Below are 18666 nucleotides of genomic sequence, written 5' to 3'. Positions count from 1 at the left end.
GTTCTGCCATCACCAAAATGAATTTGTGTTTTAGAAGATGAGGGAAATGTGGACTTTTTTGAGGACTATTAAGCATTTACTTGTACAAATATTATTGTACTGAAGTGAGTGGAATTATTTTGGCATATTTAAAATTTCACTCAACAATGCTATTTTTATAGAAATACTGACAGTAATCCTTAAAAAATGTGATACATATAAATTGGTTTAGGCACACACAATCTTGCTGACTTTTCTGACATTGTTTATGTGGGTATAGTGTATGTGGGTATAGTCTGATAATCTCAGTATCTTCCTGTTTTCATATTGTTGGGCTTACACTGCAACACACACACATGCATATGTACTTTTAACCAATACTTTTCAATAAGATCTGAGCATCTATTTCTTTAGTCCTTATATCCTCAGAAGCCTGAAAATTATAAAACTTATTAACACCATTACTATATATTGACTAAAAAGCTAGCAAACAGAAAATATTTTAGATAAGACTCTTTCTCATTTTTGGTGTTAGAAGCCCAAAAGTTATGAAGAGTCCAAGCTATATATGTAGGCTCCTTTTTAAGCTCCTCTTACACTCAAAAGAGAGAAGTTGACACCATCATCATCCTTCAGTCCATGTAGGATGGTTCATACTCTGAATTGCCTTACACATACCTGTTGGCTGCAGAAACAGGCTAAAGGACTGGCTGTGAGCAGGACCACAATGTGAAATCGTGCCAGGGCGCAACGCTTCATGGCACCAGCTGGCATCCCATCACATGCATGCCCTGCCAAGTCTGTTGAGCCTCTCCCTACCCTTTCTGGCACCTCCCTCCTGTTTTTTTTCTCTCTAGAAGTGTCAGTCCTCTCTTTTTAGGCAAACTAAAGTTGCTACTTTAAATTTACATGCATGTGTATCTAGCTGCCATCAGAGAAAATAATTATAAGTCCCTCTGTGAGATGTTCACAAGAACTGACCAGTGGATTCACCTAATTCAAGAGAGTAAGAACTGTGTTGGCAAAGAGCAAATTTGAGCTGAATCCTAGTCACAGAGAAAACATTAAATAACATTAAGGACTATGTTTATATTAATTCAATGCTAAATTGCAAGATTATGCTGTAATGTCTAAAAAAAATGGAATAAAAGAAATTCTTACCTCCCAGAGGAGGGCCTATGAGTACAGGGCAACACTCCACAATGGTGACAAGTCCAACTGCACTGGAAAATCTGGCAGCCCCAACAAGGTCCATCAATGTCTCAAAAAGAACACTGCTAACCATGCCAAATGCAAACCCAAAAAATACAGCATATATCACCAAGCCAGTGTAATTTGTTGCCAGAGGACACAAGACATGACAGACGCCATTGTAAAAGACAGCAAAACTAAAAAAGTACTGAATCTTTGGCCGGATAAACTTGGAGTTTGCTACGAGTCCCATTGAAGGCCTAGCAAACATGTCTACAAAGGCTAAGATAGATAGCAAAAAAGCAGAAGAATATTCATCAATTCCCTTGTGCTTCGCATATGGAGCCAAGAATACTATTGGAGCAAAAAACCCGATAAACATAATGACATTTCCTGACAAATAGATCAGAAACCCTCTGTGTTTGAAGAGGGACAGATCTAGATATTTATTCATAGTTTGCCAAAAAGACTTCTTGTTGTTTTTGTGCAAGGTAGAATCTCCTGTGCCTTTCTCAGCATCTTTTTTCACAGGAGGGACTGGTTTTGGTCCAACAGGTCTCATAAGTGACCCAGCCACACAGCAGTTCAACAGAAGTCCTCCCAGAATGAGAAAGCTTCCTTTCCAGCCAAAGGCATTAAAGAGGAATTGATTGAGAGGTGCCAATGTGCTCAGAAACACTGGACTTCCAGCCATGGCCAATCCATTAGCAATGGGACGCTTCTTATAGAAATACTTGCCAATCATGGTCAAGGCAGGCTGTAAGTTGAATGCTAATCCCAGACCTAAACAACACAGAAAAAACAGTATTATTTCAGGTCATGCACTAAAAATATATATCACATCTATCTTGAGTTATTTTTTAAATTACCAGTATATAATGCAGTGATTTCCAATGAAGATATTATAGCAGCAAACTAGCATTAGTGAATGAAATCCAGCTTCTTTGCTAATGTGTGTTAATGCCAAGACTATTACCATTCTGCCATTTCGCCCGGTAGCACTGCAATAAAAGTCAAAACTCCTTGTGTTTCAGCAATGATAGAGACAAGAGAATCACAGAGGAATTATGGTATCAGCACCTTGACTCACCATTTTTATGTTTACTAAGCTATAATTTCTTGGCTCATTTGACAAAAGTTATTAAATGTCACCTGGGCTACAATGAATGCAGTGTGTATTTAAATGCATAAATCTCCTCATTTCTTTCTTACAGCCCTATTTAAGATCAAACTTGTGTACAAAAGTGAACCTTAAAATGGCTAATTATTTTGGAGCACATTTAGCTCCACTTCCTCAGGCATGGAACTCACTGTTAAAGATGGAAGTGTTGTAGAGGACAAACACTGGAGCAGACCACCCATCCAGATCAGCTGAGTGTATAAACTGAACCTCTAGGCCTTATCTCTGTATTAAGACATCCAGACAATAACATCTAATTAGCTATGAATCTGCTTTTCTTCCCTGATAGGCTCATTCCTGGACCATGACTTTATTCTTTCAGTGGGCCCCAAATTTAGGATGTAAAAAATAAAAACTTCAAGAAATAATCACTGAACAAAGGACTTCTTTAGTCCCAACATAAAGACAGATGAGCTTGAATATAGGAACAAGTATTATCTCATTCACTTATTACCTGACAATATTTCACCTTACTTGCCTTCTTTATTCTGAGAATGTAGTTTAAAAAAAGAAAAACCACTACTTCTGATAAGCAGGTTATTTCATTTACTGGCTTTATGATTACTTTGGTTCATTGCCTTAGGCAATATCCAGGCCTTTTATGATACATAAATAACTTTATTTGGGGATTGACCCTGAAGGATTTTAAACAGAAAGCTACTGATCTGAAAGTTGTTATATTTTTCTGTGAGAGCATATGTATGTACAAACCTACAGAAAGCTGGTTCTAGCTTCTGCATTTTTTCTAGAATTCTGCTAGCCTCTGTCACCCCATTTAAAGTGCAACATAACTGAAAGAATAAATGTGAAATTCTACACAAATGACTGTAATAAGTGCTGTCACAAGTCAATCAGTTTTTATACCATAATTACAGTGCAGTGTGGAACAGTACCTACACACAACATTTATTGAATAAAATCATCAGTTGCTCCTGAAATATCCAAAGAAATAATTTAACATCATACCAGCTAATTTAAAGGATTAAATAGTTCAGGTAACTGAAATGAACTGGTCTTGCTAGCTTCTCAGTTTGCATTTGTACAATGCCTTGAACAGTGGGTTCTTGATCAGTAAGGCTCATTGTTAGAACAGTACTAGAAATAATATGATAGAATGGAATGGAATGGAATGGAATGGAATGGAATGGAATGGAATAGAATGTATCTTTTAAACAGGGCTCTTACCTCCAACAACACCAATACATATGTAAAGTTCCAGGACGCTATTGCAGAAAGAGGAAGCAATCATTCCAAATGAACACAGGATACCTCCTGCTATCATCACAGGCCGGCTACCATACTTATTCACCAAAATACTGCTTATGGGACCTGTTGGTAGAAAGAAAACACAATACATAACAGGTTACTCCATCATACATGTCTTTGTATTTTGGACATGTTGGAATGCTTTCCTCTTCCATCCTGGAAGATGTTTAGCTCTTTCTATACCAATTTGTCTTACAAGCACACTCTGTGAGTGTGCAGATACATGAGCCTGGATGTGGATATATTGCCTGCATGACAATATAAATATTGATTAGTCATGGAGATGGATCAAAATATTAAAGACATCAGACAAGCAAGAGGGATTGTTACAGTTTGCAAGCACTCAATACTGAGATTGGTCAATGGAAGTTTTGAAAGTGCAAGGACTGAAGAATTTCACATATGAGACAGATATTGAAAGTCCAACTTACAGAACAGGAGGAATCTCCAGGCAAGCAAACTAATAATTGACCTTAGTACTATAGCATGTCCTGGACCTCTACTTAGACTACACATAGACTTGAAAATATTGTCAAATCAGAACGTAAATCTCTGGCCCCTGAGGCTTGTTTTCCCTTACCTCATCCAGAAAGGAGGGTAGTAAGATGACTTACTTGTGGGAAAACCTAAGATGTGGTTTAGCACAAAGACCTATAAACTTCAAAAATATTGCTCCAAGTCCATTTTTCAGTTTCAACTGCAATCCAGTTTATGGTGTAATTACATCCACACTAAACAAACACCTAGTATGCAATTTAGCATGACATGCATTATATGTTTTTTTAAAATGCCCGTGACTGGAATAGATGGTGTGCTACATATCAAGATTAAGAGGTTGTCAAAGCTCTTTAGGTAAACCTGCATACCATCTGACTGCACTATATTTGGTCCAAACCATTACGAATAGTCTTGCTTTTGCAATAACTGAATTTATCCAGTTGAGAAATAAAAACATCCGTAACAAAAAGCAATAAATTTCAAACTCAAGATCAAGCAGGCATCTGGCATAAAATGGAATGCCAAGCACTGCATCTGATTTCACTGCAAATCATTCATTGTACTGGTAACAGTTTTAAGGTGTTCCTGTCCAGGCAGCACAGACATTGGCCAATATACTCAGCTTTCCACCAGCAAAAGCAATCACTCTTCTTGCCCAGGCAGTTGTATTGTTCAAGGTACATGGGGAAACAGAGGACAAACAGGGTGGCTATTCTACTGGAAAGGTGAAGAATGCTCAGACTGAAGGCATTAGGGCTCATCTCCCAGACACAGAAGCACAGGAGACCAGGCTCTGCTGTTCATTTAACTGCCACTTAAGCACAACTGTGTATCAAAAGTAGCAGACTTGAAAATCCACAGCATGGAAAGCCCCACCAAATATACAATAGCCCGGAGATTTATTAAAAGATTTGAAGTCACATATGAAGCACTAAAACATTTCACTGACAGATTATACCATGAGATGCCTAACACTTCTTTATTTCCATTTGGGGGAACCACTGAGCAGAACAGTGACGAGCTGGTGTTTCTCCTTTGAGGCCATATACAGAAAGCAGTGAAACATGAAGGACAGACAAATTACACTCCAAACACTTCTCAAATATATCATGCTTACTTTTCCTGTCTTAATAAACTTGGGCTCTCCTAAGTATGGTGAAGCATAACTTCAATAATGATTTTTTTATTCATAGAGCTATATTTAGACAATCAGCAGTTTGGTTCATGTTTGAATTAGAATGAAAACCATTTCAAAATATGTGAACAATACAAATATTTCCTCTGGGTCAAAAAAGCCCCTTTGTACTTGAACTCTTTGTTGAACTCAAAGCAAAATGTTTCATTCCAATATCAAGTAGTATTTGTATTTTTGAAAATAAATTAAATTTCAGGCAATTTTATGGGAAAAGGGAGGTTTAATTGTTATCACAGCTAAACAAAATAACAGTATTTCACTTCAAAGACAGCAAAAGAATGATTTTAAAAATTATTTTCAAGTTATTTTACCTCTGATGAGATGGAAGTATTTACAAAATTGACCTGAGCACATAAAAATCTGTTCAGTATTTGTTAGTATTCTGACCTCCCCCCTAATTACTACTGTAATGAATGTTGCCTCGTTGTAGTCTTACTTAAGATATACCTTTGCTAGTCCTTAGGAAAAAAATCTAGGATTGGGACATCACAGCAGGTGAGTATTTGACCCTGCTTTTTATGGACTCATTCACTACAGGCAGCACCTTGAATTGTACCCTTATATAGATACTTCAGTAATGATCTAGATAGACCTCTTAGCAATCTGTTTCTTTTCACATTAAAAAAAGACAGCATGAAAAGCCAGAAGGATAGCTGTGAGACCAAATGACACGTAGCAGACTATCAAGTGTTGGAAAGAGAAGAATTGCATTAAAAAATATTGCTGTGAAATATTGCTATATTGTTAGCATTTTAAATAAAAATATTGATCAGAAAGACAGCATTGCACAGCACTAACGAAGTTTTCCAACAATAATCAAGGACAAAGATGAGCTCTGCTGTAATATTCACCCCAGAAGAGTACTGACTGTAATAATATTCTTTTCCATCAGTCCTTCCTTCCTTCATTCCTTCTCCTGTAGAACAGGAAAATGAGCCAGATTCTTGTTTGTTTAGGGATTTGGGGAAGAGGTTTGGTTTTAGTTTTTGGCTGATTGTCTTTTTGGGAGAGTTTCCAGAAATGGCAAGTTTCATAGTACAGTCCTTTGAGGGGTATCATTTTGCAAACAGTTCCTTACTAGGAACAAGAAAACTGGACATCTGTGGACCTTAACTGTGGCAGTTAGGCCAGGACCGTAAGTTACACCTTTTCAGATCAAAGCATGCGATGTTAGCCTCACCTACAAGACCTGTTAGCTAGAGGTCAAACATGGATGTATTAATTTATGTAGGCAGTGGATGAAGACACCAGAGGAAAGACAAGGCTGTCTGTTGGGTCTGAGCCCTGTACTTTCAAATGACCTAAATCTGCAATGCATTATGAATTTTAAATCCCTGTAAATGTAACATTCTCCTTGAGACATTTTCCTTAAGTTAATGATGTGTATTCACCACCACAGCTCCAGTTAATTTGGAGTTTTCTTTTAGTATGTCCCAGTGTTTTGATTTAAAATTTGTGCATGTGGGAAATATTAATTGTTCTATAAGCCATAAAGTTAGTTTAAGCTCACTCCTTAAGTTATCTAGGAACTCTTCCAATCTGATGAGCAGGTTAAATATTTTCTTGTGATGTCTGTGTATATACTTGGTTTTGGAGTTTCATAAAATGATGCATATTCATACCTTAAAGTATATGAGTATGCATAAATTCCAACCATTTGCTTGCCATCATACATTTTATAGCTATGCACAAATTCCATTTCACATCTAACAGCTTCTAAAATTATTTAAGCAATGTTCAAATGCTAGGATGTATCTATATTCTGTGCATATTTTTTTCTTTTTAGCAGAAGGAAGATCAAGCTGTTTAAGCACTGTACCACTGCCAAAATCATGCTATACGTTAATGCACGTTAACGCACTAACGGACTGCTAGATCTCTGAGTCTACTTTCCAGACATCTGAAGTAACCACATAACAGATGTTAAGTCAGGAAGCCCACAAGAATATTTACTCTGATCTCTCCCTTAACACCTACAAACCATCAGCCACAAAAGACTATACACTTCCTAAACCAAATTTAAGACCATTATCATAATATGCTAACAGTCTCCTGGCTGTATTTTTGTTTTATATCTTTCTGTTTGAGGCAAATGACCAGACTGTGAGAAGGAATAAGACAGCAACTATAACCAGCACCACTGAAAAACCATTTCAGGAAAGCTGTGCAGCAGGACACAAATGCTTTAGAAGAAGACAAGAAAAAATAGCAGCTTTTCACATTCTTAGTTGTATGTCAAGGGAAAGATGTCAAAAGTCATTTCAGCTATGTAAGCAGAGACTGGCTTATGCATTTGGGAGCTGTTTATGATGTTTTATACAAATTCTTTAATAATGTGACACCTACTTTCTGTTTTGATGGCTCAGCAGAACATTTGCACATAGGTATTGTGCAAAATGTGAGGGCAAAGCTGCTTTCGCTGGTCTTCAGTGAATACCAAGACCTCTCTGAAGAAAAATATTGCTTACAAATAAGAGTAATTATTTCTTATAATAACAAGGGTAGCAATAATCCATATTTTCCTCTCACCTCCAAGTTTAACTTTTCAGTCACTATGTAAATCTTCCTTATTCTGCTAAGCCATGTTGTAAATAAAAAGTAATAAAAAGGCTACATAACTGAATAATAAGTAGATTTTAAAATCAGATGTTTGAAGAAATAATCACTTTTTTCCACTTAAATTATGCTTATTGTGCTAATATGGTTAACTCAAATATTAAAGTTTCTTTTTGAAGAAATATACTGCTTGTTATTTTTGTGGAAATGAAGAGAGCTCAAACTATGCAATAAAAATTAATATTATTTCTCACACAGTTACATTCTCAGAGATACACATGAACTCATATACACACATCTATCTATTTATTAACTTTTTTCAACCCTAAGAAAATATACACTACAAAAAATTATCTGACTCTCGAGACAATAAACCAACTCTATATCTAGTACCTCTATAAGCTTAAAGGATACAAATCAGATAAAAATATTTCTATTTCCTAACACCTTGAGGTATTAGTACAGGCAGATCAGTTTTAAGACCATGAAATAGAATAAAAGAAGATTTATTATGCATAAAATCTATACCTTGCTCAGTTCTCAGGTAGAATAACATTTGTAATTCCAAATGTATTAGGTATACTCCATTAATTTATAAGACGAAGAGAATCTAGGACACTGGAATTCTTGCTGCCTTTTCTCTTTTCCATACATTTTTTTCTTACCAAAATGAAAAAAAAAAAAAGAAATATTTACTTTAGACAGTTCTCCCATAAATAGACAGCACTTTATGTGAGGGATGAAAAAATGTCCTACATTTTTAATGTATAATACCTAGGCAGTATGGTTACAATATTAGGGATTGTTTTGTAACAGTATCAAGCTGCCATAATTGTCTTCTATGTCTCTAATAAGATCATCTTTGGCTCTATTCTATATTTATATTCACTGTAGGAATGAAAGCTTTTTTAAAAGCATATAATCTTGATTTTATTATTTAATTTATTTGTCCTGGTTTGGTTCCTCACTGCTATTATACAGTCAGGCAATTAAAGATCATTCGCATCTGTAAATTTTTCATACAGTCAGTGCTTTTTAGTTTACTATCTCCATTATTTTTAGTATGGAACTAGAGATAAACATATATTGATGGTACCATACAGTGTTTGTCGTGTCACTGATCCAAAGCAACCTGAAATGATTCAGTCTGAACAATATGGCATATATTTAAATAAAGGGAATTGCTGAAAGAAGTTGAAAATAAATGCAATAATAATATTTCAAGTTGTACTAATGCAATATTGTCGATTGCATCCTGTCAAGTCAAGTGATTTAAACACAAGTATGTTTTCAGCCATCTGCTCTGTAGAGTCAACGCAGATATCCTTCCAGTATGGCTTTATTTTTTATTTCTGTTTCCTGCAGGGCTGGAAAAGCCAAGAATTCACATTAGGATCAACGACTTGCTAATATCAGACTTTTTTTTTTTTTTAATGAATTATAAAATCCACTTGTAGGAGCTGATTTGCTTTGTTTGGCAAAGAATCCCCAATATTTTGCCAGAGTAGAGCCTTACCTTTTGCTTTAGAACTACTTTTTCAACAAAAAATGCTTTAAGCAAGTGCTTGGTACTGCTATTTAAATGTCATCTCTGGTATCCACAGGAAAAGGAAGTCACAATTGGTTCTGGTCATGTCAAAAACATGTTCATGAACTTGGAAAATGCTTTAAAAGTATGCTCCTTTTTGCAAGCAGGACTAAGTGAGCATTCTGTGACAGTCACCTCTAGTTCTACCTTTGGCTAAATACTCTTTAACAGGCACTTAGAGAAGAAAGATGATAGAAAAAAAAAGTACCAATGAATTGATAATATTAAAATGTCACACAACTATTTTAGTGTTAGACTCTTTATCACCTTCCTGGGAATGGTAACCTGCATTTCTGACACTTTTTTGTGTGTTTGCATAATGATAACAAAGGTAACATCATTCAACAATTGCTTTAAAGCTTTCTCTGTAGTTCCTCTGTGCATTTGGCAGTATTTTTCTTCCATTTCATGTAACATTTACAACTGGTTGCACTGATTCCATAAACCCAGATAATATAGTAACCTTGACAAAAAGAGTAAAAAATGCTCTTGCAATAAAAATCACCAAAAAGAAATGGATAATGTTGAGTTAGGGTTGCTAAGCCGTGAGTTAAGATAGCTCAGCAGCTGAAGCACAGCATGCCGGGGAGTGAGCAGTCAGTCGTTCAATCATCCATCACACTTTGCTCACCACTTCCCCTCTTCTAACTACATTTCCTCAGTGTCATTACCCTGAATGCACACATTCTCACTTGTGTCCTGCAGGGTCCTTGAATTCTATTAAGTTTCTGTCTTTTGATTACTAATGAGGATTAATTTGACCTTCAGATATTCCTTGGGATTTTTATGACAAATACAATAATCATGTATGTGGTAACCCATAGGAGCCTGGGTGATAGCAGAGTGCCTCAGCACACTGACTGCTTCTTCATGGTGTTTCCCTGCAAAAGGTTATATCTCATAATTTTGAACTGATGTGCTCAAGTCAGGAACATGTGTGTTGGGCTGCAAATAATGAGCTTTTTCCTGAAATGTCCAGAAGTAATAAGTGATCAGTGGTGCTGATGCCTGCTTTAAATATACTGCTTTTATGTAGAAATTAGAGAACCTTGATCTGTGTTTTGTTTGTTTGTTAGTTTGGGGTAATTTGTTCATTTGTTTGTTTTTCCAGTGATACATCAGAGACCTTTGATCAAAGCTGTTGATTGGTTTTAAGTTTTTGTTCTTGTTTGCTAGGGTGCAAATACGTAGGGAGTTATGCACCATGTAATTTAAAAAATTTATCTTCAAGTCAACAAATTACTCTATATCTATGAATTTAAAGAAGTTTGGAAATCGCCCAGCTTTTAATCAAGGAGTAGCCATGCTGATTATTATTTACATGGATTCATATCAATTTTTTCTATTAATTATCTTTTGCATGCTGTGCTATAGAATTTTTTTCATGAAAGGCTGGAACACTTGATCACAAAGCAGAAGACTTTTAGATGATTTATGACATTTCTTTTGAAATTAGAAATATGAAACTTCATAATATTTAATAAGAAATAAATGAGTGTAATCTACGAGCTGCTGAACACTCCACAGGTTTCAGAAACATTTATGATCATCGACTACAAGAAAAATTTGTGTCCTAAAATTAACTGCCCAAATTTTGCGTTGACACACTTCCTGTGAAATGAAGTCAGATGCAGAAAAATATTTCAGCATTTTATTTTTTTTTTCTTATATTTGTATTCTTGCTTCCTTCAATATCACTGAGTGAAGCCCATGTATATATATTTGGAAAAAAATAGTCTTTCAACTTGGAAAAAGGCAAAAACCAAGAAAGAAGAAGGGAGGGAACAAGCTAATGATGAGGTGGAACCAAAGCACCTGTAAGAGAGATGCATATAAATAGAGATATTTTAACATCAAGTGCATATTTCACAAAGTGTCCTGCATGCTTCTGTAATTGGGATAGCCGGAAATAGCATCAGACATAATATGTGAATTGCAAATGATCTTCTCAGAAAACTGTTCTTTTCTTCTCAGAAACAACTATGCAACCAGCTTGTAACTTAAGTCATAAATGTCATATAGTGTATCAACAGAAACATTAGAAAATTCAGTGGCAAATAGAAGGTACTACTGAAAGTTTCCTGCAGAAGTAGACAATTTTTCTAGCTTAGTATTTAACCATAATTAACTCCTTGGAACTTTGTGTCCTTGCATGAATCTAACACACCTTTTCAGACCCAAAAATTAGTTGGGGATTTCACCTAAATAATATTACTGTTGACAGGTACAATGAACCTGTGCCATAAAAGGTTCCTCTCTTTCAAAAGAAAAATGAAACATGGACTTACTAATTTTGCCTCTCTGGAAATACAGCAAATATAATAATATAAATATATAAATATGAGCAAATATAATTCTCTATAGCAACAGTTAATATGAAGGTATTAATAATAAAACACTAAATTTATATCCTTTTCAGGGTTTCACCTGGAATTCCAGGAGGCACAACTCTAACTATAGAAATGCTCCCATTAAAACATTTAGTATTTTTTATCCAGAGGTCTTATGCTTGAAGTATTATCCATTAATCTCAGTGGTTGCTTATTCTTTTGACTTAGTTCAATTTGTATTTGTGTTTGAGCACTGGAAGAAGCATCAAGTTTCTGAACAGACTAAAATAAATCCTGTCTAGTATGTCTACTTTCGTAGCTATCCAGTGTGGCTACTAGTTGTATCACACACAGACATACACACATGCACACGGTTAATAGAAAGTACTTGACAAACGAGTTCTGCTGTTACAAAGGGAGGATGATTGTATTGTTGCAGAACATAAAACTGAAAAGAAAGACAAAGGTGCAGTATACCATTGTCACAATGACAATTATAGTAACTTGAAAATACATCGTGAATCTCAGAACTAATTGCTGGCAAGAAAAACAAAAACAACAAAACCAGTACTTGCTAATATTAATATTTATTTTGATCCATAATAGATATTTTCCTAAACCATGTTATTGGCTAGTTACATATATTACCCATTTTTCTTTCTTCCTCTTCGAGTAATGACTTCTCCACAAATCTGTGTGTGCACATGTGAACAAAATATTCATAAATGTTAATTACTCATTACTTCCTATTTATTATTCCTTATTATCATTCATGATTTTTACACACCATCTTAAAAATCTGTGTCTACTTTTCCTGCAAGCAGAATAATACTTTGTCATTTGAAAGCCTAGCATACATCACAGAGACCAAAAGTCAAAACAAACATTTTCAGAAGACCTTGCACAGGCTATTTAGTAGTTCTTATCAATGTAGGGTATATTCTCTGCAACTCAAACCAGTACATTTTCCAGATAATGCATTCATTGTGAAAATTTCAGCCAACTTCAGATAAGACTAATATTGTCATTTGGATTTCTCTGTCTCTACAAATTGCCCATCATATTAATGTTCATACAATATCCCATTTTTCCCTGCACATCATCCTACAGTTAGTTTTCCTCCAGAATAATATTATACCTAACTCAGCTTGAAAATGATTCTGTGAATATTCTTACAGGCAATAATATGTAATTTCAGAGAAAGCACAAGATACATGCTTCTTCTTAGTTGCTTCTTTATCATATTCCTTTCTGGTCTCAATTTTTGCATTGTATAATTAAAATCCAAATTGAAAATACTCAGTCTACTACCTATGATGTTTCTGTGGACCACTTATGGTGAATTATGGATCATAAGTGGTCATCAAGTGATCATCACCTCATATACATATTTAGAATATATGCAACAAGTATAAATCTGGATGTATTTATAACTTGGAATTTGTCCTGAAAATTCATCATATTTAGGTCATTGTCAATAACATTGCCAGATTATTTCCAAATGCATTTTCTATTTAACACTTACGTAACATTAAGCTTAAAATGTATTTTATAGAAGTTTTTTTCTAAAACATTGCTTTATCATTATTTTCATTGTAATTGTATTTTAATAATATCCAATAAAATGCATATGAAGACTTCCAGTGGTAACAATTAGAACCTTAAGAGGGGGAATTTCCTGTGTTCCTTCAGAGCCTGTAAATTAGGTCATGTCTGAAGAACTGCATAAGGTAAATATATCTGAATAATATTTAGTTCCAAATATAGTGTGGTATAACAAGAAGAGGGAGAGAAGGAGGGCAAGGGAATTTATTTGTGTTTCAGATATATATGAAGGGGGAACTGAGCATTCTCTTTAGGTTTTGGCACCTAAGGTGTTCAGAGTGTAAGTGTAATGGCAGTATATTAATGGGATCATACCAGGTACAGAATTTGCACTTCACCCAGTATTTTGCATAAGGGAGACTGAGAAACCAGGGTGGGGAGTCAGAAGAGGGACAAGTACACTCATTTGTCAATTAAAAGTGAGATCTTTAGAGGAGGGGGATTTTTTTTTTTCTGTTTTCAGACAAGAGAAAACATAAGAGGTATGTCTATTGAGAAAGACTGTTTAATTACAGAATGATATGTAAAGGTAACATTGAATATTCTGTCTTCCATGTCAAAAAGACTGAAAGTAATATAAGCTGTTAAATAGCTAAAACATGACCAAAAAAAACCCCAAACTACAATGACAAATAAAAAAAGTTATCATAAGATTATCCTCTTGATCAGTAATAGCAACAAGATTTATGTGATTTTTTTTCCATCTTTCAGTGCATTTATTTCAGCTGAGACTGAACAAGTAGCCTTTATTACACCTTAGAGGAAGGTGAACCTCTGGAGACAACAGGTCCAGAACTCTGGAAGTGTCCCACAGGTTCAGATCAGAACATTTGCCAGTATACTTAAACTTAAGACACTCCACATTTTGTTGCATTTTAAAAATAGTAATCTTCAGGAAAATATTTACTGACCGATCAATAATTTAAGAATGAGTTCTAGTCTCTTCTCATTCTTTTTTTCCTAGCCTTTCACAGCAAAATACACATGCCTGAGAATAACAGTCTATCCAATAGAATTTAAAGAGAAATCACATATTTACTTTTTATATCTACGTTATCTGAGCAGATGTCAGTTTATTTTTACACATTCCTGTACCCCCCTCACATATTTTTTGTCATCAGAGTTGAATTTGTCATGAAGTTGACATTTTTAGATTTCTGTCTACTATGGAGAGAGCTTTACCTGATAAGTCTTTCAAAATATTAAATGTTTCCTATGTATAGTCACATGCTATTTCTTTTGTGGACTAGATCAACAAATACACTTTCCATGGACTACAGTCAATCAAAACATGATGACTTCCTCCAATGAGGGGGAAAGTATGCCTTCCCCTACAAAAACAATATTTCATAAAATATGTGAAAGAATCATGAAAAATAAGTAGAGGAAGCCTGGGACTTCAACAGTGGAAAAGGAATACATTATGAGGGAGCTGGGCTAAGGTTTTTATGGCTTTTGTGTATTGCCTGAACTAGGTAGGAAACAACATCTATAATGTTCTCTACAACCCATTTCCCTTGTAGCAACAGAGGATACACCTCCACAGACAAGGTCTTCTAATAATTAGAGGGTGGAGGGGGGGTGGATCTAGACCAGGTTTGCTTACATATATTACATATATTCCACATATAAACTTGCTTACATATATGACACATAGAGGTAATATTTAAACTCCGCTGCAAAAAGCAACATGAAGTGACTTGGTGACCTAATGCCATCTTATTGCACTTCAAGATAATATTTGTGTGGCTTTTGAACCACACATTTTCTTACCTGGTGTGAAGAAATAAAACCACCCACCACTGGCAAAAAATTTATTCTCCACCAAGTAACATGAAGCAACTTCCTTCTAATAATTATGATGCATCATAAATTCAAAATAAATTAGTGTCCATTAAAATTTAGGCTTCTCATGATTTGTGTTACTGATGCTGCTTATACAACACACACTCCTGGAGCCACCTTTCATCTAAGGAGTTATGTTGATATTCTTCAGCCAGAACATATTAAAACTATCCAATGAAATATACCACTTCTGCAAGGACTTAACATGTATGCCTGTGAGGAGAATATTACTTAGGTTTCCTAATGAAAGAATTATTTTCTTCCCACAGGGGGAACTACGTTTCTTGAGTCAATTTTAATATATCCTACTGAAAAGCATTTGGTTAGAAAGTTGAATGATCTAGGCAATATGTATATCTGAAGACCTGTCAGGTAAATTTTTTATAACATCAGGAGAAATTATCCAGAAGAAATTCTATTATATGAATTTGTTCTTGTCTTAATCCCATATGCCACTTCAGCTCTGTTTCTCTGAACATAGGGTCAAGTGCTTTGCACTCAGGTTACTGTTTACATTTGAGTAAGTAAATATGAAAACCTTCTAAATCACAATGGCAATGATTTATATAACCTTGCACACTCTTTGCACAGGTAAAATCTATGGCACTGTCTCAAAGACAAGAAAATCACTGCCACATAGACTATGTTTGTGGCATGCTACTTGATTTAAAAGGAACAATACATAAAATTAAAACTAGCATTGCATGAAGCACTCTTATGATTTAACATTGATTTTATTTCCAAACTGAAATAAAAGTTTCAAGTCTCAGAATGTTCAGTTCAATTAAAACTCTTCAAATAAATCACTCTAAAGTATCTAAATGTCTTCTGTCATACAAATAAACAAATTAGAAACATAACTATCCAGTATTCCCATGATCTAATTCTTCCTCTTAGCTTTTCAAAATAATTGCATTTTGTTTCAGGTCATCTGGTACTATATTGCCATAGAATCATACAATCAAAGAATCATAGAATTATTTTGGTTGGAAAATACCCTCAGGATCATAGAGTCCAACCATAACCTAATCTAACTCTACCACTAAACCGTGTCCCTAAGTGCATCATCTAAATGTCTTTTAAACACCTCCAGGGATGGTGACTCCACCACTTTCCTGGGTAGCCTGTTTCAATGTCTGACAACCCCTTCCGTGAAGAATTTTTCCTAATATCCAAACTAAACCTCCCCTGACACAACTTGAGGCCATGTCCTCTTGTCCTATCACTTGCTACTTGGGAGAAGAAACCAACACCCTCCATGCTACAACCTCTTTTCAGGTAGTTGTAGACAGTGATAAGGTCTCCCCTCAGCCTCCCTTTCTCAAGGCTAAACAGCCCCAGTTCCCTCAACTGCACCTCATCAGGCTTGTGCTCCAGGCCCCTCACCAACTTCATCACCCTCCTCTACACTCTCTCTAGTGCTTGAATGTCTTTCTTACAATGAAGGGCCCAAAACTGAACACACTATTCAAGGTGGGGCCTCACCAGTGCTGAGTACAGTGATATGATCATTTCTCCAGTCCTGTTGGCCACACTATTCCTGATACAAGCCAGGATGCTGTTGACCTTTTTGATCACCTGGGTACACTGCTGTCTCATATTCAGCCAGCTGTCAATCAACATCCCCAGGTCCTTTTCTGCCAGGCAGCTTTCCAGCCACTCTTCCCCAATCCTGTAGTGTTGCCTGGGGTTGTTGTGACCCAAGTGCAGGACATGGCACTTGGCCTTGTTAAACCTCATACAATTGGCCTCAGCCCAATGATCCAGCCAGTCCAGATCTCTCTGTATGGCGATCCTATCCTCCTAACGGATCAACACTCCCACCCAATTTGGTGTAATCTGCAAACTTACTAAGGGTGCACTCAATCCTCTCATCTAGATTATTGATAAAGAGATTAAACAGAACTGACCCCAATACTGAGCCCTGGGGAACACCACTTGTGACTGGCTGCCAACTGGATTTGGCTCTGTTCACCACAACTCTTTGGACCCAGCCATCCAACCAGTTCTTTTTCCCTCGCAGAGTACACCCATCCAGGCCATGAGCTGCCAGCTTCTCCAGGAGAATGCTGTGGGATATGGTGTCAAAGGCTTTACTGAAGTCTAACACAACATCCAAAGCCTTTCCCTCATCTACTAGGTGGGTCACCTTGTCATAGAAGGAGGTCAGGTTGGTCAAACACGACTTGCCTTTTATAAACCCAGGTTTACTGGGCCTGATCACATGGTTTTCTTCTATGTGCCATGCGATGTCACTCAGGATGTTCTGTTCCATGACCGCCAACTCTCTCAGCACCCTTGGGGGTATCCCATCTGGCCCCATAGACTTGTGGGTGTCCCAGTGGTGTAGCAGGTGTACCAAACTGTTTTAAAAAAATTGCGACTCTACAGTTTTTAATTTAGTATAAGCCCAATTGCTGGACTATGTTGCTGTTCATTATATATATAGTCACATAATGCACATTGGGCCTCGCTCTAAGATTAATTTCCCCACCGCATTTTGGGATGTGTAGTCCTTCTGCAAGTTTAGCCCACAGAAGCAAGGTGTTTGCAATTTGTTTTTGTCATTTTTTTTTTTTTTTTAATTTTCCCTAACTTCTTATGACAATAAAAATGTGTTAATCAAACCTGATTATTCAGGTCATCAGCCCCTTATAACCATCTCTGATGTTGACTAAATTCTCTTCTCACACGACAATCATACAATTTCAGGTCATTACCTGAAAGTGTTTTGCTAAATAGTTTGTTGCTTCAATGAATAATCAGAATGATCCTTGCTGTCGCAGTGCCTGATTCTCCACTCCTCAGTGCACTTTTCAGCACTGGAACTCTACAAAATCCAATAAATTAAAATTGAAGTTTGGAGACTCATACTTTAGGTGAAATTATACTGTGTTCTTACATTTTTACTTTTTATTTATGAAGCAGAGATAAGCTTACTGCCAAATAAGTCAGGAGTTTAATCAAATGATTAGTTTAATAAAGTGAAAATCACCAGTTTTGCACAAATTCTGTAAATCCTCAAAACTAATCTCCTATATTTCATTTATATTTTATTTTGGAGAAAGTACATTAATCATTTATGGATGTCTTTTTAAGGTTGACATAAATAAAAATGAGATTTTAATGAGTGCCTCTGGGAGCACTTAAGTCATTGAAAGTACACTGTCAAGAGATCTTGATGTTACAAACTCTTATGGATAAACATATTTGCATAAATATATAAACGTGTTTATATGTTGTCTTGAAGCAGGTTAAAAATGTATTTTAACTTTGAACTTTAGGAGATCACTAAGGTATTTAAAATTTAGCACATATTGGAGGATTAGCACCATGGTACCCATACTTGGAACAGAGTCCCAGGAAGTTATTTCACATGCCTCTGAAAAGAGCATAACATCATCAGTGAAAACTGTCGTTCATCACTATGCAT

General features: G+C 35.8%; 1 protein-coding gene across 2 annotated transcripts in view; it reads right to left on the bottom strand.

The window, feature by feature from the left end:
• The window catches only part of SLC16A7 (solute carrier family 16 member 7), an 86175-nt gene that overhangs the window by 11934 nt on the left and 55575 nt on the right, over positions 1 to 18666 (bottom strand). For both annotated transcript variants that reach the window (XM_082046200.1, XM_082046199.1), the window contains exons 3-4: positions 3536 to 3679; positions 1141 to 1953 (exon numbers count right to left, since the gene is read on the bottom strand). In XM_082046200.1, coding sequence (XP_081902326.1) covers positions 1141 to 1953; positions 3536 to 3679 — 957 coding nt within the window. The remainder of the gene's footprint in view (positions 1 to 1140; positions 1954 to 3535; positions 3680 to 18666) is intronic.

Source organism: Streptopelia decaocto (assembly GCF_964273445.1).
Source record: "Streptopelia decaocto genome assembly, chromosome: 1".
Classification (NCBI taxonomy): Eukaryota; Metazoa; Chordata; class Aves; order Columbiformes; family Columbidae; genus Streptopelia; species Streptopelia decaocto.
This window is presented reverse-complemented; position numbering and strand designations above follow the sequence as displayed.